The sequence below is a fragment of the Triturus cristatus genome, chromosome 2_1 (assembly GCF_964204655.1).
Source record: "Triturus cristatus chromosome 2_1, aTriCri1.1, whole genome shotgun sequence".
In the NCBI taxonomy this organism is placed as follows: domain Eukaryota; kingdom Metazoa; phylum Chordata; class Amphibia; order Caudata; family Salamandridae; genus Triturus; species Triturus cristatus.
The window spans coordinates 365,524,019-365,545,416 of record NC_140581.1 but is presented as its reverse complement, the minus strand read 5'-3'; the positions used below and the strand labels follow the sequence as shown (position 1 = coordinate 365,545,416).

Sequence of the window (21,398 nt, the reverse complement as noted above, 5' to 3'; positions counted from 1 at the left end):
ACTGAGCTATTTTTATTATGTTTCTGTATCAAATTAAGCCCCGGTAATTAAATTATTTACCACAATTCCCTCTTGCCCACGCCCCCGCCCCCCTACAATCCAGCCGCAGCACCCCAGAAAGAACACAGAAGACGAGAAAGGGTGCTCCAGACTCCTTTTTATTTTTTTTTCCTTTTTGTCTTTCTTGAAACCAGAGATCAGGGGAAAGCGCGAACGCAGTCCCCCTCTACCAGAAATTATGCAGTCGAGTATCCCGCATTTGGGGACATCGCAGGGGTCAGCACATCCGAAGTGCAATGGATGAGCCTCACCCTGGGAGAACCACCTTCGTGATCATGGTGTCTCCCCTGCCAGGTAAGTATGAGTTGGAAGGGGACAGGGTGAGGGTGGGCCGCTGGGCATCTCCCCGCAGAGCGAGGGTGGCATTCACACAGGCAAGGCCTGAGGCCGGGCGAAGCAGAGCATGGGCATTGTGGGGCGCAAGGTGACCAGCCAAGGCCCCTGTGCCCACTTTGGAAAGCGCGCAGCTACCCACAGCAGCTTCCCACAGGCCTCGGCCGGCCAGCAACATTTGCATGTCCACGCCCACCGGCAGCGCCAATCAGGGCCCTGCTTTCGCTATGCTGCACCTTGCTGACACGGGTGGGGGAAAGCCAGGGCTACAGCAAGCACAGAAGGGCGATTGCCATGTCGACTTTGGGCCCAGAAGCAGAGATTTGGGGCTTTTGAAGCCTAAGAGCTGCCACTGAGGCCGCCTCTAGAGGTATGCAGTGCCCTGTTGCCTGGCTAGGCCCCAGTCGACTGCTTGTGGCTGAAAGCCAGGGACAAACAGGCCTGCAAGCGAGCAGGGGTTCTCGCCCTGAGCCCCTCACGCCTTCCCGAATGCTCCCAAACGCTGCAGAACCCTCGCCGGGCAGAGCCCTCGCCGGGCCACGGCCTGGGGTCCTCAGCCAGAGTCTGGGCCTGGGAAGGCTAGGGCGAGGCAAGAGGCTGGCAGCCAGGCCACAGCCCCAGGGGGGCGATGGAAAGGAGCAGACATGTCACCTGGCCAGGGCCTACTTCCCTGTCTCTGGATAGGTCCCCAGAGTGGGAGGCTGCAGCTATCCCATCATTCCCCAGGCTCAGTACTTAGCATGTGATTCCCTCTTGCCCACGCCCCCGCCCCCCTACAATCCAGCCGCAGCACCCCAGAAAGAACACAGAAGACGAGAAAGGGTGCTCCAGACTCCTTTTTATTTTTTTTTCCTTTTTGTCTTTCTTGAAACCAGAGATCAGGGGAAAGCGCGAACGCAGTCCCCCTCTACCAGAAATTATGCAGTCAAGTATCCCGCATTTGGGGACATCGCAGGGGTCAGCACATCCGAAGTGCAATGGATGAGCCTCACCCTGGGAGAACCACCTTCGTGATCATGGTGTCTCCCCTGCCAGGTAAGTATGAGTTGGAAGGGGACAGGGTGAGGGCGGGCCGCTGGGCATCTCCCCGCAGAGCGAGGGTGGCATTCACACAGGCAAGGCCTGAGGCCGGGCGAAGCAGAGCATGGGCATTGTGGGGCGCAAGGTGACCAGCCAAGGCCCCTGTGCCCACTTTGGAAAGCGCGCAGCTACCCACAGCAGCTTCCCACAGGCCTCGGCCGGCCAGCAACATTTGCATGTCCACGCCCACCGGCAGCGCCAATCAGGGCCCTGCTTTCGCTATGCTGCACCTTGCTGACACGGGTGGGGGAAAGCCAGGGCTACAGCAAGCACAGAAGGGCGATTGCCATGTCGACTTTGGGCCCAGAAGCAGAGATTTGGGGCTTTTGAAGCCTAAGAGCTGCCACTGAGGCCGCCTCTAGAGGTATGCAGTGCCCTGTTGCCTGGCTAGGCCCCAGTCGACTGCTTGTGGCTGAAAGCCAGGGACAAACAGGCCTGCAAGCGAGCAGGGGTTCTCGCCCTGAGCCCCTCACGCCTTCCCGAACGCTCCCAAACGCTGCAGAACCCTCGCCGGGCAGAGCCCTCGCCGGGCCACGGCCTGGGGTCCTCAGCCAGAGTCTGGGCCTGGGAAGGCTAGGGCGAGGCAAGAGGCTGGCAGCCAGGCCACAGCCCCAGGGGGGCGATGGAAAGGAGCAGACATGTCACCTGGCCAGGGCCTACTTCCCTGTCTCTGGATAGGTCCCCAGAGTGGGAGGCTGCAGCTATCCCATCATTCCCCAGGCTCAGTACTTAGCATGTGATTCCCTCTTGCCCACGCCCCCGCCCCCCTACAATCCAGCCGCAGCACCCCAGAAAGAACACAAAAGACGAGAAAGGGTGCTCCAGACTCCTTTTTATTTTTTTTTCCTTTTTGTCTTTCTTGAAACCAGAGATCAGGGGAAAGCGCGAACGCAGTCCCCCTCTACCAGAAATTATGCAGTCGAGTATCCCGCATTTGGGGACATCGCAGGGGTCAGCAAATCCGAAGTGCAATGGATGAGCCTCACCCTGGGAGAACCACCTTCGTGATCATGGTGTCTCCCCTGCCAGGTAAGTATGAGTTGGAAGGGGACAGGGTGAGGGCGGGCCGCTGGGCATCTCCCCGCAGAGCGAGGGTGGCATTCACACAGGCAAGGCCTGAGGCCGGGCGAAGCAGAGCATGGGCATTGTGGGGCGCAAGGTGACCAGCCAAGGCCCCTGTGCCCACTTTGGAAAGCGCGCAGCTACCCACAGCAGCTTCCCACAGGCCTCGGCCGGCCAGCAACATTTGCATGTCCACGCCCACCGGCAGCGCCAATCAGGGCCCTGCTTTCGCTATGCTGCACCTTGCTGACACGGGTGGGGGAAAGCCAGGGCTACAGCAAGCACACGAGAGGGCTTGGCAGGCCGAAATCGGGCCCAAAAGCAGATTTTTCAGGCCCTTTAAACTGTGCACAAGCAAAGGCTTTCGCAAGCACAACAGAGGGCTTGCCAGGTCGAAATCGGGCCCAGAAGCACGTTTCTAAGCCCTGAGCAAGCATCCCCAGGCTTGTAAATTTGCATATCTAATTGGCCCTCGCCCACTCCCCATTCCAGCCAGCTTACAGCACCCTGGACGGACCACAAGAAACGTCAAAGGGTGCTCCAGACTCCTTTTTATTTTTTTTTCCTTTTTGTCTTTCTTGAAACCAGAGATCAGGGGAAAGCGCGAACGCAGTCCCCCACTACCTGAAATTATGCAGTCGAGTATCCCGCATTTGGGGACATCGCAGGGGTCAGCACATCCGAAGTGCAATGGATGAGCCTCACCCTGGGAGAACCACCTTCGTGATCATGGTGTCTCCCCTGCCAGGTAAGTATGAGTTGGAAGGGGACAGGGTGAGGGCGGGCCGCTGGGCATCTCCCCGCAGAGCGAGGGTGGCATTCACACAGGCAAGGCCTGAGGCCGGGCGAAGCAGAGCATGGGCATTGTGGGGCGCAAGGTGACCAGCCAAGGCCCCTGTGCCCACTTTGGAAAGCGCGCAGCTACCCACAGCAGCTTCCCACAGGCCTCGGCCGGCCAGCAACATTTGCATGTCCACGCCCACCGGCAGCGCCAATCAGGGCCCTGCTTTCGCTATGCTGCACCTTGCTGACACGGGTGGGGGAAAGCCAGGGCTACAGCAAGCACAGAAGGGCGATTGCCATGTCGACTTTGGGCCCAGAAGCAGAGATTTGGGGCTTTTGAAGCCTAAGAGCTGCCACTGAGGCCGCCTCTAGAGGTATGCAGTGCCCTGTTGCCTGGCTAGGCCCCAGTCGACTGCTTGTGGCTGAAAGCCAGGGACAAACAGGCCTGCAAGCGAGCAGGGGTTCTCGCCCTGAGCCCCTCACGCCTTCCCGAACGCTCCCAAACGCTGCAGAACCCTCGCCGGGCAAAGCCCTCGCCGGGCCACGGCCTGGGGTCCTCAGCCAGAGTCTGGGCCTGGGAAGGCTAGGGCGAGGCAAGAGGCTGGCAGCCAGGCCACAGCCCCAGGGGGGCGATGGAAAGGAGCAGACATGTCACCTGGCCAGGGCCTACTTCCCTGTCTCTGGATAGGTCCCCAGAGGGGGAGGCTGCAGCTATCCCATCATTCCCCAGGCTCAGTACTTAGCATGTGATTCCTTCTTGCCCACGCCCCCGCCCCCCTCCAATCCAGCCGCAGCACCCCAGAAAGAACACAGAAGACGAGAAAGGGTGCTCCAGACTCCTTTTTATTTTTTTTTCCTTTTTGTCTTTCTTGAAACCAGAGATCAGGGGAAAGCGCGAACGCAGTCCCCCACTACCAGAAATTATGCAGTCGAGTATCCCGCATTTGGGGACATCGCAGGGGTCAGCACATCCGAAGTGCAATGGATGAGCCTCACCCTGGGAGAACCACCTTCGTGATCATGGTGTCTCCCCTGCCAGGTAAGTATGAGTTGGAAGGGGACAGGGCGAGGGCGGGCCGCTGGGCATCTCCCCGCAGAGCGAGGGTGGCATTCACACAGGCAAGGCCTGAGGCCGGGCGAAGCAGAGCATGGGCATTGTGGGGCGCAAGGTGACCAGCCAAGGCCCCTGTGCCCACTTTGGAAAGCGCGCAGCTACCCACAGCAGCTTCCCACAGGCCTCGGCCGGCCAGCAACATTTGCATGTCCACGCCCACCGGCAGCGCCAATCAGGGCCCTGCTTTCGCTATGCTGCACCTTGCTGACACGGGTGGGGGAAAGCCAGGGCTACAGCAAGCACACCAGAGGGCTTGGCAGGCCGAAATCGGGCCCAAAAGCAGATTTTTCAGGCCCTTTAAACTGTGCACAAGCAAAGGCTTTCGCAAGCACAACAGAGGGCTTGCCAGGTCGAAATCGGGCCCAGAAGCACGTTTCTAAGCCCTAAGCCAGCATCCCCAGGCTTGTAAATTTGCATATCTAATTGGCCCTCGCCCACTCCCCATTCCAGCCAGCTTACAGCACCCTGGACGGACCACAAGAAACGTCAAAGGGTGCTCCAGACTCCTTTTTATTTTTTTTTCCTTTTTGTCTTTCTTGAAACCAGAGATCAGGGGAAAGCGCGAACGCAGTCCCCCACTACCAGAAATTATGCAGTCGAGTATCCCGCATTTGGGGACATCGCAGGGGTCAGCACATCCGAAGTGCAATGGATGAGCCTCACCCTGGGAGAACCACCTTCGTGATCATGGTGTCTCCCCTGCCAGGTAAGTATGAGTTGGAAGGGGACAGGGCGAGGGCGGGCCGCTGGGCATCTCCCCGCAGAGCGAGGGTGGCATTCACACAGGCAAGGCCTGAGGCCGGGCGAAGCAGAGCATGGGCATTGTGGGGCGCAAGGTGACCAGCCAAGGCCCCTGTGCCCACTTTGGAAAGCGCGCAGCTACCCACAGCAGCTTCCCACAGGCCTCGGCCGGCCAGCAACATTTGCATGTCCACGCCCACCGGCAGCGCCAATCAGGGCCCTGCTTTCGCTATGCTGCACCTTGCTGACACGGGGGGGGGGGGGAAGCCAGGGCTACAGCACTCACAGAAGGGCGATTGCCATGTCGACTTTGGGCCCAGAAGCAGAGATTTGGGGCTTTTGAAGCCTAAGAGCTGCCACTGAGGCCGCCTCTAGAGGTATACAGTGCCCTGTTGCCTGGCTAGGCCCCAGTCGACTGCTTGTGGCTGAAAGCCAGGGACAAACAGGCCTGCAAGCGAGCAGGGGTTCTCGCCCCGAGCCCCTCACGAACGCTCCCAAACGCTGCTGCAGACAGAACCCTCGCCGGGCAGAGCCCTCGCCGGGCCACGGCCTGGGGCCCTCAGCCAGAGTCTGGGCCTGGGAAGGCTAGGGCGAGGCAAGAGGCTGGCAGCCAGGCCACAGCCCCAGGGGGACGATGGAAAGGAGCAGCCATGTCACCTGGCCAGGGCCTACTGCCCTGTCTCTAGATAGGTCCCCAGAGTGGGAGGCTGCAACTATCCCATCATTCCCCAGGCTCAGTACTTAGCATGTGATTCCCTCTTGCCCACGGCCCCGCCCCCCTCCAATCCAGCCGCAGCACCCCAGAAAGAACACAGAAGACGAGAAAGGGTGCTCCAGACTCCTTTTTATTTTTTTTCCTTTTTGTCTTTCTTGAAACCAGAGATCAGGGGAAAGCGCGAACGCAGTCCCCCACTACCAGAAATTATGCAGTCGAGTATCCCGCATTTGGGGACATCGCAGGGGTCAGCACATCCGAAGTGCAATGGATGAGCCTCACCCTGGGAGAACCACCTTCGTGATCATGGTGTCTCCCCTGCCAGGTAAGTATGAGTTGGAAGGGGACAGGGCTAGGGCGGGCCGCTGGGCATCTCCCCGCAGAGCGAGGGTGGCATTCACACAGGCAAGGCCTGAGGCCGGGCGAAGCAGAGCATGGGCATTGTGGGGCGCAAGGTGACCAGCCAAGGCCCCTGTGCCCACTTTGGAAAGCGCGCAGCTACCCACAGCAGCTTCCCACAGGCCTCGGCCGGCCAGCAACATTTGCATGTCCACGCCCACCGGCAGCGCCAATCAGGGCCCTGCTTTCGCTATGCTGCACCTTGCTGACACGGGTGGGGGAAAGCCAGGGCTACAGCAAGCACACCAGAGGGCTTGGCAGGCCGAAATCGGGCCCAAAAGCAGATTTTTCAGGCCCTTTAAACTGTGCACAAGCAAAGGCTTTCGCAAGCACAACAGAGGGCTTGCCAGGTCGAAATCGGGCCCAGAAGCACGTTTCTAAGCCCTAAGCCAGCATCCCCAGGCTTGTAAATTTGCATATCTAATTGGCCCTCGCCCACTCCCCATTCCAGCCAGCTTACAGCACCCTGGACGGACCACAAGAAACGTCAAAGGGTGCTCCAGACTCCTTTTTATTTTTTTTTCCTTTTTGTCTTTCTTGAAACCAGAGATCAGGGGAAAGCGCGAACGCAGTCCCCCACTACCAGAAATTATGCAGTCGAGTATCCCGCATTTGGGGACATCGCAGGGGTCAGCACATCCGAAGTGCAATGGATGAGCCTCACCCTGGGAGAACCACCTTCGTGATCATGGTGTCTCCCCTGCCAGGTAAGTATGAGTTGGAAGGGGACAGGGCGAGGGCGGGCCGCTGGGCATCTCCCCGCAGAGCGAGGGTGGCATTCACACAGGCAAGGCCTGAGGCCGGGCGAAGCAGAGCATGGGCATTGTGGGGCGCAAGGTGACCAGCCAAGGCCCCTGTGCCCACTTTGGAAAGCGCGCAGCTACCCACAGCAGCTTCCCACAGGCCTCGGCCGGCCAGCAACATTTGCATGTCCACGCCCACCGGCAGCGCCAATCAGGGCCCTGCTTTCGCTATGCTGCACCTTGCTGACACGGGGGGGGGGGGAAGCCAGGGCTACAGCACTCACAGAAGGGCGATTGCCATGTCGACTTTGGGCCCAGAAGCAGAGATTTGGGGCTTTTGAAGCCTAAGAGCTGCCACTGAGGCCGCCTCTAGAGGTATACAGTGCCCTGTTGCCTGGCTAGGCCCCAGTCGACTGCTTGTGGCTGAAAGCCAGGGACAAACAGGCCTGCAAGCGAGCAGGGGTTCTCGCCCCGAGCCCCTCACGCCTTCCCGAACGCTCCCAAACGCTGCTGCAGACAGAACCCTCGCGGGGCAGAGCCCTCGCCGGGCCACGGCCTGGGGCCCTCAGCCAGAGTCTGGGCCTGGGAAGGCTAGGGCGAGGCAAGAGGCTGGCAGCCAGGCCACAGCCCCAGGGGGGCGATGGAAAGGAGCAGCCATGTCACCTGGCCAGGGCCTACTGCCCTGTCTCTAGATAGGTCCCCAGAGTGGGAGGCTGCAACTATCCCATCATTCCCCAGGCTCAGTACTTAGCATGTGATTCCCTCTTGCCCACGGCCCCGCCCCCCTCCAATCCAGCCGCAGCACCCCAGAAAGAACACAGAAGACGAGAAAGGGTGCTCCAGACTCCTTTTTATTTTTTTTCCTTTTTGTCTTTCTTGAAACCAGAGATCAGGGGGAAAGCGCGAACGCAGTCCCCCACTACCAGAAATTATGCAGTCGAGTATCCCGCATTTGGGGACATCGCAGGGGTCAGCACATCCGAAGTGCAATGGATGAGCCTCACCCTGGGAGAACCACCTTCGTGATCATGGTGTCTCCCCTGCCAGGTAAGTATGAGTTGGAAGGGGACAGGGCGAGGGCGGGCCGCTGGGCATCTCCCCGCAGAGCGAGGGTGGCATTCACACAGGCAAGGCCTGAGGCCGGGCGAAGCAGAGCATGGGCATTGTGGGGCGCAAGGTGACCAGCCAAGGCCCCTGTGCCCACTTTGGAAAGCGCGCAGCTACCCACAGCAGCTTCCCACAGGCCTCGGCCGGCCAGCAACATTTGCATGTCCACGCCCACCGGCAGCGCCAATCAGGGCCCTGCTTTCGCTATGCTGCACCTTGCTGACACGGGTGGGGGAAAGCCAGGGCTACAGCAAGCACACCAGAGGGCTTGGCAGGCCGAAATCGGGCCCAAAAGCAGATTTTTCAGGCCCTTTAAACTGTGCACAAGCAAAGGCTTTCGCAAGCACAACAGAGGGCTTGCCAGGTCGAAATCGGGCCCAGAAGCACGTTTCTAAGCCCTAAGCCAGCATCCCCAGGCTTGTAAATTTGCATATCTAATTGGCCCTCGCCCACTCCCCATTCCAGCCAGCTTACAGCACCCTGGACGGACCACAAGAAACGTCAAAGGGTGCTCCAGACTCCTTTTTATTTTTTTTTCCTTTTTGTCTTTCTTGAAACCAGAGATCAGGGGAAAGCGCGAACGCAGTCGCCCACTACCAGAAATTATGCAGTCGAGTATCCCGCATTTGGGGACATCGCAGGGGTCAGCACATCCGAAGTGCAATGGATGAGCCTCACCCTGGGAGAACCACCTTCGTGATCATGGTGTCTCCCCTGCCAGGTAAGTATGAGTTGGAAGGGGACAGGGCGAGGGCGGGCCGCTGGGCATCTCCCCGCAGAGCGAGGGTGGCATTCACACAGGCAAGGCCTGAGGCCGGGCGAAGCAGAGCATGGGCATTGTGGGGCGCAAGGTGACCAGCCAAGGCCCCTGTGCCCACTTTGGAAAGCGCGCAGCTACCCACAGCAGCTTCCCACAGGCCTCGGCCGGCCAGCAACATTTGCATGTCCACGCCCACCGGCAGCGCCAATCAGGGCCCTGCTTTCGCTATGCTGCACCTTGCTGACACGGGTGGGGGAAAGCCAGGGCTACAGCAAGCACAGAAGGGCGATTGCCATGTCGACTTTGGGCCCAGAAGCAGAGATTTGGGGCTTTTGAAGCCTAAGAGCTGCCACTGAGGCCGCCTCTAGAGGTATGCAGTGCCCTGTTGCCTGGCTAGGCCCCAGTCGACTGCTTGTGGCTGAAAGCCAGGGACAAACAGGCCTGCAAGCGAGCAGGGGTTCTCGCCCTGAGCCCCTCACGAACGCTCCCAAACGCTGCAGAACCCTCGCCGGGCAGAGCCCTCGCCGGGCCACGGCCTGGGGTCCTCAGCCAGAGTCTGGGCCTGGGAAGGCTAGGGCGAGGCAAGAGGCTGGCAGCCAGGCCACAGCCCCAGGGGGGCGATGGAAAGGAGCAGACATGTCACCTGGCCAGGGCCTACTTCCCTGTCTCTGGATAGGTCCCCAGAGTGGGAGGCTGCAGCTATCCCATCATTCCCCAGGCTCAGTACTTAGCATGTGATTCCCTCTTGCCCACGCCCCTGCCCCCCTCCAATCCAGCCGCAGCACCCCAGAAAGAACACAGAAGACGAGAAAGGGTGCTCCAGACTCCTTTTTATTTTTTTTTCCTTTTTGTCTTTCTTGAAACCAGAGATCAGGGGAAAGCGCGAACGCAGTCCCCCACTACCAGAAATTATGCAGTCGAGTATCCCGCATTTGGGGACATCGCAGGGGTCAGCACATCCGAAGTGCAATGGATGAGCCTCACCCTGGGAGAACCACCTTCGTGATCATGGTGTCTCCCCTGCCAGGTAAGTATGAGTTGGAAGGGTACAGGGTGAGGGCGGGCCGCTGGGCATCTCCCCGCAGAGCGAGGGTGGCATTCACACAGGCAAGGCCTGAGGCCGGGCGAAGCAGAGCATGGGCATTGTGGGGCGCAAGGTGACCAGCCAAGGCCCCTGTGCCCACTTTGGAAAGCGCGCAGCTACCCACAGCAGCTTCCCACAGGCCTCGGCCGGCCAGCAACATTTGCATGTCCACGCCCACCGGCAGCGCCAATCAGGGCCCTGCTTTCGCTATGCTGCACCTTGCTGACACGGGTGGGGGAAAGCCAGGGCTACAGCAAGCACACGAGAGGGCTTGGCAGGCCGAAATCGGGCCCAAAAGCAGATTTTTCAGGCCCTTTAAACTGTGCACAAGCAAAGGCTTTCGCAAGCACAACAGAGGGCTTGCCAGGTCGAAATCGGGCCCAGAAGCACGTTTCTAAGCCCTGAGCCAGCATCCCCAGGCTTGTAAATTTGCATATCTAATTGGCCCTCGCCCACTCCCCATTCCAGCCAGCTTACAGCACCCTGGACGGACCACAAGAAACGTCAAAGGGTGCTCCAGACTCCTTTTTATTTTTTTTTCCTTTTTGTCTTTCTTGAAACCAGAGATCAGGGGAAAGCGCGAACGCAGTCCCCCACTACCAGAAATTATGCAGTCGAGTATCCCGCATTTGGGGACATCGCAGGGGTCAGCACATCCGAAGTGCAATGGATGAGCCTCACCCTGGGAGAACCACCTTCGTGATCATGGTGTCTCCCCTGCCAGGTAAGTATGAGTTGGAAGGGGACAGGGTGAGGGCGGGCCGCTGGGCATCTCCCCGCAGAGCGAGGGTGGCATTCACACAGGCAAGGCCTGAGGCCGGGCGAAGCAGAGCATGGGCATTGTGGGGCGCAAGGTGACCAGCCAAGGCCCCTGTGCCCACTTTGGAAAGCGTGCAGCTACCCACAGCAGCTTCCCACAGGCCTCGGCCGGCCAGCAACATTTGCATGTCCACGCCCACCGGCAGCGCCAATCAGGGCCCTGCTTTCGCTATGCTGCACCTTGCTGACACGGGTGGGGGAAAGCCAGGGCTACAGCAAGCACAGAAGGGCGATTGCCATGTCGACTTTGGGCCCAGAAGCAGAGATTTGGGGCTTTTGAAGCCTAAGAGCTGCCACTGAGGCCGCCTCTAGAGGTATGCAGTGCCCTGTTGCCTGGCTAGGCCCCAGTCGACTGCTTGTGGCTGAAAGCCAGGGACAAACAGGCCTGCAAGCGAGCAGGGGTTCTCGCCCTGAGCCCCTCACGCCTTCCCGAACGCTCCCAAACGCTGCAGAACCCTCGCCGGGCAGAGCCCTCGCCGGGCCACGGCCTGGGGTCCTCAGCCAGAGTCTGGGCCTGGGAAGGCTAGGGCGAGGCAAGAGGCTGGCAGCCAGGCCACAGCCCCAGGGGGGCGATGGAAAGGAGCAGCCATGTCACCTGGCCAGGGCCTACTGCCCTGTCTCTAGATAGGTCCCCAGAGTGGGAGGCTGCAGCTATCCCATCATTCCCCAGGCTCAGTACTTAGCATGTGATTCCCTCTTGCCCACGCCCCCGCCCCCCTCCAATCCAGCCGCAGCACCCCAGAAAGAACACAGAAGACGAGAAAGGGTGCTCCAGACTCCTTTTTATTTTTTTTCCTTTTCGTCTTTCTTGAAACCAGAGATCAGGGGAAAGCGCGAACGCAGTCCCCCACTACCAGAAATTATGCAGTCGAGAATCCCGCATTTGGGGACATCGCAGGGGTCAGCACATCCAAAGTGCAATGGATGAGCCTCACCCTGGGAGAACCTTTTTTATTTTTTATTTTTAAGTTTCAAAAACCTTTATTAGTATAAAAAGACATTACAAGTTAGCCAGTCCTTGAACAGGTGGCACGACAATGAGCCATGTGTAGACTGCACGCAGTGCAAATTCAGCACAATGGTGTACATACCAAGTGTTGTCATCAGAATTCAGTTAAATAGTTAACTTATATGCTAATAAAGGCAATTAAGGTGCTATAAAAGCAGATTCTTAAGACAAAACCCTGAGAATAGTCATATTCAGTGTGGTTAATATAACAGAGATCAAAAAGACGAGATTCAGAAGATATTACATGAATCTTATTTGTCATCCCATACCCAATCAGAGTATGTGGTTTGTTTCCCAAATTCAACTATATCTTTACATAAATAGTCTTGAACCAAAGAGCGACCAAGAGCATAAACAACAGGTGGAGAAAGATCTACTCCTTTAAATAGGAGGAGGTTACGAGCCTTCCAAAGCGCTTCTTTAATGCAATTAATAACAATCCAAAGTTTATGGCAGGGGAAGCTTGATCTCATTATGCCAAAAAGAACAATCTCCTTAGTGAGAACTACATCATTATTAAGGCGGGAAAGCCATTTCTTAGCCAACTTCCAAACAGCCTGCACCATCATAAAGTTCCAGAATAAGTGTTCTATAGACTCATCTAGGAGACACCCTTTTCTAACACAAATAGGGGACCTAGACATTCTCCTCTGATGTAAAAACAGCCGTAAAGGTAAACAACCTTGTACCACCGACCATGCAAGATCACGATGGATATTAGACAAATGTTTAGCAGAAACATTGCCCATATTTCTTTAGATATTTTAGGTGAAAAACCAACAACAGGAATCAAGGAGTGATCGCCAATTACTTTTTGGATTAATTTTGGTGACACCAAGTCAATAGGAATCTGGCCCAGGTTGTGTTTCTTGATATAATTCTTAGCAAAATGATAAACAAAGGTGCAGGATTCTGTGTGTGGAGTATTGTTGTAAACAACCTTTCTCCAAACCCTACAGACTGTAAAGCTGAGCCAAAATCTACAAAAATAAGTCCATTTTCTTGCCTCTATATTTGGACAAGTACTCCCTTTGATCAAATTATTAATGAAAACAGAATGAAGGCGAGGCCCAATGTCGGGAGCATTCTTACCACCCTGTAAAATAGGTTTAGACATTTTAGCACGTGCCACTTTTTAAAGTTTACCATCCCAGATAAACTGGAAAATCCATCTTTGAAGCAAAGTAAGACAGGAACGGGGCATAGGGAAAATCATGGCAACATAAAGGAGACTAGAGAGCAATTCAGCTTTAGATACAAGTATTTTCCCAGACAGGGAAAGCTATCTCAAACGCCAAAAGGAGATTTTCTGTTTAACTTTAGTCATGCAGTCATTCCAGTTATGAGGAATGTCACCTTCCCCAAAGAAAAGCCCAAGTAACTTGATACAATCTTGTACAACATTAAGGCCCCAATCAATAATGGGTTCGTTCCAATGAATATATAAACATTCACTTTTAGTAACATTGACTTTGGCTGCAGCTGCAAAGAAAAAACGGTTAAAAAACCATAAAACTTGGCGAATAGAGGCATTGCTAGTACAGAAAACAGAAACATCATCCATATAAGCAGATAAGACAGCTGTGCGACCCATCCCACCCGGGAGAGGGATACCCTTGACAATTGTATTATTTCTTATAGTGGCCAGGAAAGGTTCAATTGCCAAAATAAACAGGAGCGGAGACAAAGGGCAGCCCTGTCGTACCCCAGAGACAATAGAAAAAGGGTCAATGAGGTTGCCATTAACCAACACACTACTATAACAATCAGTATACAAAAGGTTAATCCATGAACAAAAAATTTCCCCAAAGTTCATTTTCTTTAGGACCTTAAAGAGAAAAGAGTGGTTCAATTTGTCAAAAGCTTTCTCTTGGTCCAAACTTAATAGACAGAGCGATAGACCACGCTCTTTCAATAATATAACAAATCTCTAAACAAGCATAGGTTATCCTGGATTTTACGGCTAGGAACACCACAGGTTTGATCAGAAGCAATAACAGTCGAAATCACTGGTCTGAGTTTGAAAAACAATGTTTTGGACAATATCTTTAAATCAGCATTTAATAGGCTAATTGGGCGCCAATTTTTCAAATCATGTCTGTTTCCTTTCTTTTTATAAAGGAGTTTGATACTTCCACCACGAAGTGAGCTGGGGAGGGAGCCAAAACTGAAAGCGTGCAAATATACCTGTAAAAGGTCTGGGCCAATAATATCCCAAAAAGTTGCATAAAACTCAACAGGGAGACCATCAGATCCTGGTGCTCTCCCCTTAGGCAGACTATGCATTGCCCTCTCAATGTCATCCTAGAGAATATCACTTTCCATGTCTGCTTTATCTGCTTCAGAAAGGGAAGACTGTAAATGTTGGAGGAAAACGTTGGCTGTAGCCTCATCACAGGAGTTCCTAGCATACAAGTCCCTATAGAAGTCAAAAATACTTTTACTAATCCCATCTGTAGAGGTGTGCATGGTGCCTGCAGAGTCAGAGACAGAGTCTAAAATTCTACCCCCAGACTTAGCCTTTAAGAAAAAGAAACGAGGACATTTTTCATTTTCTTCAAAAAATTTAGCTCTGCTGCGTATAATTAACCCTTCAGTATACTCAGAATGAAGTGAGGAGAGTTTCTGTTTACATGAGAGGAATTCAGTTTGTACATTAAAACCCAGATCTAACAGGCGGGAGAGATTTTTTAGCTGTATTTGTAGACTGTGTATTTTGTGCTTTCTGTTCCTAGCCAGTCTGATTCCTTCTCGGATAAAGAAGAATTTGGTACGGGCTTTAATATCCTCCCACCAATCAGAACATGTAGGGAATAAAATCTGAAGAGACCGCCAGTTTTTATAAAGGGAAATAAACTTCTGACAAATAGACTTGTCTTCTAATAGACTTATATTGAGCTTCCATAAGCCTTTCCCGCGCTGTGGGACTGCAGAAAGAGAAAGGCCAACCTTTAGCAACTTATGGTCAGAAAAGAAAACAGGTATAGTTACAGCTGATGTAATCTTGTCTAAAGAGTTGGTAAATATGAAATCAATCCGGGACATGGTAGAAGAGTTAGGGCTAGACCAAGTGAAACCTGGGTCATTTGGGTGAAGGACCCTATATGCATCCTGTAAGTTAAAATCGGTTATTAAATTCAAAAGCAACTTTGAACTACTATCTAAACGAATAGTAGAATGAGAAACTCTGTCATTGGCATGGAGTAAACAGTTGAAATCCCCACCAATAAAAACATTTTTGTTACACAGCAAGAGTTGGGGCAGTAAATTCAGAATATCATTTCTACAAGTCAGTGAAGTGGGGCAATATACATTAATAAGGCGTATATCATAGCCATTCCACGCTCCAGCTACACATAACACTCTGCCTTTAGCCATATGATTACCTTTCTGAATCTTAAAAGTGGAGTCACGAAAAAGTATACCAATGCCTGCATTCCTATCTAAATTGCAGCCAGACCAAACAGATTGCCCACAGCCCCATCTGTCCTGTAAACGTTTGTCTTTTGTAGCCTCTGGTATAGCACATTCCTGTAAAAAGATAATGTCGATATTTTGATGCCTTAAGAAATCAAAAACTGAACCACACTTAATAGCATTACCTAAAGATCTGACATTGATACTGCCTAAAATGAGCATCAGAGAAAAGTAAAAAACTATATACATTGTCGAATCTTATGTGAGTCTATTTTCTTACTTTTCGTTTTGCTCTGTTTCTTCTTTACTTGAATAAAGGTATTATCCATGTTTGTCATAGATTTGACAGGTCCTTGGACATCCGAATGAGCAAACTCTTTAGAGTCACTGCTGTCCACTCCAGACTCTACATCATCACCTTCTTTATCTTTCCTTTTTAAAGAGGATGAAAAATCCATGGCCACTTCAATTTCGTCAGATGGGATGTCATCTTTACCCCACTCAACAACCATACCAGCGACAACAGAATCAGAGAAAGAAGAAAGTTCTACAGCTTTACAAGTATAGTTAATCTCTGCCAAAGCATCACTGGCTGGAAGTGGAGACTCATGATTACGAGTGAGGATAGGTGCACAATCAGAACTGGCGGGCAGTCTATCAACATTACATATCGGAGTAGATAGGGCTGAGGAGTTAGCATCCTGACTTTGTGCAAGAAAGAGATCAGGGGTAGCATATAGGGTGTTGCCTTCATGAGTTTAAGACTCAGGTTCTCCAGAACCATCAGGTTTGTTACAGGATTGCGAAATGGGAGGGGGGTTGATGACAGACACAGATTTATTCCTGTTGATCCTTTGTCCCTTAGGGAGAACATTGGTGTTGTCATTTAGCGAAGGTGATGACAGGTGAGACGATGGCGCCTTTGCCATAACCTGATTGAGACAATCAGAAAGCAGACCCTCATTGGGCAGTGAGGGACCCATATTAGTAGCATTCTGTAAACATCTCCCTGTCTATTAGGATGTAAAAGCTAGTTTCCTTTAGCGGTGGCAGTGCTGAGAGAGAGTCCAGGATCCCCAATACTTGGGTTATTGACTGTATTTGAAGCAGGTATTATCTGCTTGTCATTATTCCTATTGATTCACCATCCCCAGGGGCAGCCGCAATGTTAGCAGGAGAGGCTTGTAGCTTTGAAGTATTTTGGCCAGGAAGCTTCTGAGAAAGAAAACCAGAGGCAGTCTGTTTTCCATCTATCAGCAGGGTTGGAGTATCAGGAGAGCCCATGACTTCATTCCCTTTATTCACGTCAGCCTCTCTTTCAGACTGAGACATGCCAGTTGAAAAATCAAAGCGTTCTTCCTCTAGACCAAGACGCAAAATTTCTACTTCCTCAGCCTCTAACTCTTCATGTGAATGACTTCTGGCACATGGTGGAGGCAGAGGACCCTCACTCTGTGCAGCCTTAGTCTTAAAAGCATAAGAGGGGCAGTTTTTAAACACGTGCTCCTTAGAGCCACATAAATTGCAGGATTTACAGTGCGCAGCTTCATGCCCAGTGGTTTGGCATTTGGTACAATATACTTCTGGACATTCCCTTACAAAATGCCCCTCAGCGTTGCACTTGCAGCATCTTTTGGGCTGTCCTACATAGAAAACATTTCCCTGCGCACCACCAAGTCGAATAATGCTTGGGATGTGTATTAGTTCTTCAGTTGCGGGGTTCGTTTTTAGAGTAATATAGGCCTTAAAATAGCCAGTCTTCACCCCATCAGCATCCCTGACTCTAGCGCCGTGAGAAACCACACAGAACTGATTAAGCCAAGTTATTATATCAGCACTTTGAATGTATTCACTAAACATGGATATATTAACCCATCTTTTCTGGGGCTCTGTTAGCGCTGACATGCTGAATTTATTTAAAGGTGCAACATTCTTTTTCTCCTTAAAGCGTTTCAGGCAATTTTCAAAATGCATAAAGGTTGTAAAAATCACCTCAAAAACTCTGCCCCCAGGATAAACAAACAAATAGTCTATTTGATCTGGACGAAAATTCAACTCTTTCTGTAATACTGACCTGCTGAAAAGCAGTCCATCCATCTTCACCTCCGGTTCCGTAAGAGAGAATCTCACTGCATATCGACGCGCCCGGTAGTCCGTCATTCTGACTGGAAACCCTGTCAGAAAGGGTTTCCCTTGTTTTGGCGGGCTTTCCTCAGAATCGAAGAATCTGGAAGCACACAGCTGATGAGAAAAGAAGGTTAACTGAGGAGAATGGAGTCTTCAGACACCGGAGCTCCAAAGAGGCCGGCGCCTTCGTGATCATGGTGTCTCCCCTGCCAGGTAAGTATGAGTTGGAAGGGGACAGGGCGAGGGCGGGCCGCTGGGCATCTCCCCGCAGAGCATCCACACAGGCAAGGCCTGAGGCCGGGCGAGGCAGAGCAAGGGCATTGTGGGGCGCAAGGTGACCAGTCCAGGCCCCTGTGCCCATTTGGAAAGCGCGCAGCTACCCACAGCAGCTTCCCACAGGCCTCGGCCGGCCAGCAAACTGTGCATGTCCACGCCCACCAGCAGCGCCAATCAGGGCCCTGCTTTCAGTATGCTGCATCTTGCTCACACGGGGGAGAAGCCAGGGCTACAGCAAGCACACCAGAGGGCTTGGCAGGCCCAAAAGCAGATTTTTCAGGCCCTCCAAACTGTACGCAAGCAAAGGCTACAGCTAGCACAGAAGAGGGCTTGCCAGGTCGAAATCGGGCCCAGAAGCACGTTTCTAAGCCCTAACCCAGCATCCCCCAGGCTTGTAAATTTGCATATATAATTGGCCCTCGCCCTCTCCCCATTCCAGCCAGCTTACAGCACCCTGGACGGACCACAAGAAACGTCAAAGGGTGCTCCAGACTCCTTTTTATTTTTTTTTCCTTTTTGTCTTTCTTGAAACCAGAGATCAGGGGAAAGCGCGAACGCAGTCCCCCACTACCAGAAATTATGCAGTTGAGTATCCCGCATTTGGGGACATTGCAGGGGTCAGCACATCCGAAGTGCAATTGATGAATCTCACCCTGGGAGAACCACCTTCGTGATCATGGTGTCTCCCCTGCCAGGTAAGTATGAGTTGGAAGGGGACAGGGCGAGGGCGGGCTGCTTGGCATCTCCCCACAGAGCGAGGGTGGCATCCACACAGGCAAGGCCTGAGGCCGGGAGAGGCAGAGCATGGGCATTGTGGGGCGCAAGGTGACCAGCCAAGGCCCCTGTGCCCACTTTGGAAAGCGCGCAGCTCCCCATAGCAGCTTCCCACAGGCCTCGGCCGGCCAGCAAAATATGCATGTCCACGCCCACCAGCACCGCCAATCAGGGCCCTGCTTTCACTATGCTACACCTTGCTCACACGGGGGGAGGAGCCAGGGCTACAGTAAGCACACCAGAGGGCTTGGCATGCCGAAATCGGGCCCAAAAGCAGATTTTTCAGGCCCTCCAAAATGTGCGCAAGCAAAGGCTACAGCTAGCACAGAAGAGGGATTGCCAGGTCGAAATCGGGCCCAGAAGCACGTTTCTAAGCCCTAACCCAGCATCCCCCAGGCTTACAAATTTGCATATCTAATTGGCCCTCGCACTCTCCCCATTACAGCCAGCTTACAGCACCCTGGATGGACCACAAGAAACGTCAAAGGGTGCTCCAGACTCCTTTTTATTTTTTTTCCTTTTTGTCTTTCTTGAAACCAGAGATCATGAGAAAGCGCGAACGCAGTCCCCCCACTACCAGAAATTATGCAGTCGAGTATCCCTCATTTGGGGACATCGCAGGGGCCAGCACATCCGAAGTGCAATGGATGAGCCTCACCCTGGGAGAACCACCTTTTCTTTTTTTTTTTAGTTTTGGGGCAAAAACTTTTATTAAGAGTTTAAAAGTTGCAAAACATAGTTTTTAAGGAAGTGGTACCTCACCCCTTAGGGGAGGCAGTCCACTTTAACTTTTCAGTCAATACATTGAAACATTTACATTCCATCAGTTTGGGATTCAGAAATATTTGCAGATAGCGTTTACGGTTTTAATGGGGACGCCACTTCAAAGAGTACAGTGGGGAAGGAGGGTTTTGTTATAGTTCTTCCTCTTCCTCACTTTCCCTCTTGTCCATGGCTGCATAGTCTCTAAGCAGGCTGAGCACCATCCTGCGGCACTCTTCTCTGTTTACCACCTCTCCATTGGTCACCAGGCGGGTTCTGGCGAACAGGAGAATGTCCTTAATACAGCAGAGGAGTCTCCAGCACCCCTGGATAGCTTCCTCTGTGCGAGTCCCTTGAAACAGCCCGCACAGCATGAACTGGTCCGTTATGTTCTCGTAGGGGATGAGGGCTACCAGTTCTTGTCGTAAGGCAGCCCTTAGTCTCTGGGCAAAGGGGCAGGCCCAGAAGAGATGGTGTGCAGATTCCTCTGCGGGGCATCCCCTTGGGCAGTTCCTGTGCGGGCACAGGCCTCTGCCGTGTATGAAGGACCTCACTGGCAGGCCCCCCTTCACAGTCATCCATGCTATGTCCTTGTGTCTGTTGGTCAGAATTGGGGAGGATACATTTCCCCACACATGCGTTGCCGTTGCTGGTGGCAGGAAGCTCACTGGTTCAGTGGTGTCCCTGGTCCTGATCAGTTTGCAGATTGTCTTGGGCTTCCAAAGGCAAGGAGTGACACAGTTCAGCCCAAATTCCCCCACAAACTTTTCTACCTCCCTGTAGTACCATGGAAGGTCCCAGTTGAAAGTCACAGCATTCTCCCACTTATCCCATCCCAGCCGTCTCCACACCGGGAGGAGGAAAAAGCGGAACACCTTGTAGGCAGAGTGGTCCTTGTTCACATTTAACAGGGTTATTCAGACGCAGCCACACACAAAGAAGGCCCTGAGGATTGTTGAGATGTCAGGGACTGCCTTCCCCCCTTTGCGGTGCTCCTTGTGCATGACTGACCGTTTCACCCTGTCCATCTTGGAGTGCCAGACAAAGTGGAACACCATGCTGTTGATGGCCCGTGCTACGTTGGCCAGGAGTGGCCAGGCCTGTGTCACATACTGCAGCACGGGCAGTGCGTCGTTCCTGAGTACCAGAGCCTTCCCTTCAATACTCAGGTTTCTCAGGCTCCAGAGGCCCAGTTTTTGCTTCACCTTGGCCAAGCGTTCGTTCCAGCTCTTCGCTGCTGCCCCTGGTCCTCCAAACCAGACGCCGAGGATCTTCATCAGTCCTGCCTCGATGGGGAAGGGGAGAGGCTCGTTCCAGAGGTACCATCGCCCGAAGAGTTTGGCCTGTGACTTGTCCACGTTGATTTTCGCCCCTGATGCCTTGCCGAAGTCTGTGCACGCCTCCAGCAGAGATTGGACTGATTCCGCATTCGCGCAGAAGAGGGTCACATCGTCCATGTACAGTGAACACTTGACTTCCCTCTTCGCGTCGTCGGGTGTCTGGATCCCTCTGATGTTTGGGTTCTTCCTGATGTACTCAGCGAGTAGCTCGATAACCAAAACAAACAGAGGTGGCGAGAGCGGGCAGCCTGGTCTTACCCCAGACCTGATAGGAAAGGGGTCTGTTTTACAACCATTTACAATGACTGAACTGAAGATGACTTTATACATTACTTTAACGTAACGGCAGAAGCGCTCCCCCAGCCCAAAACCGTGCATGACCTCATGGGAGACACCATCGAATGCCTTCTCCTGATCTAGACAGACCAGGGCAGCCCGGATCTTGCGGTCCGTGATGTACTGGATCGTGTCCCTTATCAGTGCCAGGCTATCTGCGACCCTGCGCCCCGGGACCCCGCAGGTTTGGTCTGGGTGAACTAACTCTCCCATGGCGCCCTTCAGTCTGTTTACTAGTGTCTTTGCAAGAATCTTGTACTCTACATTCAGGAGAGAGATGGGGCGCCAGTTCTTTAGGTCACATCTCTCCCCCTTATGTTTATACAAGAGAGCAATCATTCCCTCCCTCAGAGTGTGGGGCATGATTCCCTCCCTCTCCATCTCCTCATACACCTGCAGGAGATCTGGTCCCACTAGGTCCCACAGTGAGGCATAGAACTCGACTGGGAGACCGTCACTACCTGGTGTCTTTCCTGACTTGAAGGATTTAACTGCAAGGTGCAGCTCGTCCAAAGTCAGGGGGCCATTAAGGGCTTCTCTCACTGTTGGGGAAACAG

At 53.4% G+C, this 21,398-nt stretch overlaps 1 protein-coding gene, 14 non-coding genes and 2 pseudogenes across 15 annotated transcripts in view; all 17 read right to left on the bottom strand.

Annotated features, from left to right (window-relative positions):
• Positions 1–15,738, bottom strand: part of LOC146864217 (BAG family molecular chaperone regulator 4-like) — a 40,574-nt gene extending 24,836 nt beyond the window's left edge. The window contains exon 1 of the mRNA XM_085639073.1: positions 15,535–15,738. Coding sequence (XP_085495199.1) covers positions 15,535–15,738 — 204 coding nt within the window. The remainder of the gene's footprint in view (positions 1–15,534) is intronic.
• LOC146864230 (U1 spliceosomal RNA) lies at positions 199–362 on the bottom strand. Its single transcript, XR_014977320.1, has one exon. It is a non-coding gene; the product is annotated as a U1 spliceosomal RNA (small nuclear RNA).
• Positions 1,273–1,436, bottom strand: LOC146864229 (U1 spliceosomal RNA). The gene has a single exon (XR_014977387.1). It is a non-coding gene; the product is annotated as a U1 spliceosomal RNA (small nuclear RNA).
• Positions 2,347–2,510, bottom strand: LOC146864228 (U1 spliceosomal RNA). The gene has a single exon (XR_014977429.1). It is a non-coding gene; the product is annotated as a U1 spliceosomal RNA (small nuclear RNA).
• LOC146864227 (U1 spliceosomal RNA) lies at positions 3,128–3,291 on the bottom strand. Its single transcript, XR_014977389.1, has one exon. It is a non-coding gene; the product is annotated as a U1 spliceosomal RNA (small nuclear RNA).
• On the bottom strand, positions 4,202–4,365 carry LOC146864226 (U1 spliceosomal RNA). The gene has a single exon (XR_014977329.1). It is a non-coding gene; the product is annotated as a U1 spliceosomal RNA (small nuclear RNA).
• LOC146864225 (U1 spliceosomal RNA) lies at positions 4,983–5,146 on the bottom strand. Its single transcript, XR_014977217.1, has one exon. It is a non-coding gene; the product is annotated as a U1 spliceosomal RNA (small nuclear RNA).
• Positions 6,058–6,221, bottom strand: LOC146864224 (U1 spliceosomal RNA). The gene has a single exon (XR_014977106.1). It is a non-coding gene; the product is annotated as a U1 spliceosomal RNA (small nuclear RNA).
• On the bottom strand, positions 6,839–7,002 carry LOC146864223 (U1 spliceosomal RNA). Its single transcript, XR_014976994.1, has one exon. It is a non-coding gene; the product is annotated as a U1 spliceosomal RNA (small nuclear RNA).
• LOC146864222 (U1 spliceosomal RNA) lies at positions 7,922–8,085 on the bottom strand. The gene has a single exon (XR_014977874.1). It is a non-coding gene; the product is annotated as a U1 spliceosomal RNA (small nuclear RNA).
• On the bottom strand, positions 8,703–8,866 carry LOC146864221 (U1 spliceosomal RNA). The gene has a single exon (XR_014977442.1). It is a non-coding gene; the product is annotated as a U1 spliceosomal RNA (small nuclear RNA).
• On the bottom strand, positions 9,769–9,932 carry LOC146864220 (U1 spliceosomal RNA). Its single transcript, XR_014976883.1, has one exon. It is a non-coding gene; the product is annotated as a U1 spliceosomal RNA (small nuclear RNA).
• On the bottom strand, positions 10,550–10,713 carry LOC146864219 (U1 spliceosomal RNA). The gene has a single exon (XR_014977985.1). It is a non-coding gene; the product is annotated as a U1 spliceosomal RNA (small nuclear RNA).
• LOC146864218 (U1 spliceosomal RNA) lies at positions 11,623–11,791 on the bottom strand. Its single transcript, XR_014977460.1, has one exon. It is a non-coding gene; the product is annotated as a U1 spliceosomal RNA (small nuclear RNA).
• A 2,430-nt stretch (positions 15,739–18,168) lies between the features above and the next one.
• LOC146864216 (U1 spliceosomal RNA) lies at positions 18,169–18,332 on the bottom strand. The gene has a single exon (XR_014977454.1). It is a non-coding gene; the product is annotated as a U1 spliceosomal RNA (small nuclear RNA).
• Positions 18,333–18,947: 615 nt separating this feature from the next.
• On the bottom strand, positions 18,948–19,086 carry LOC146864215 (U1 spliceosomal RNA; annotated as a pseudogene).
• A 231-nt stretch (positions 19,087–19,317) lies between these two features.
• Positions 19,318–20,622, bottom strand: LOC146864214 (uncharacterized; annotated as a pseudogene).
• Positions 20,623–21,398: the final 776 nt, after the last annotated feature.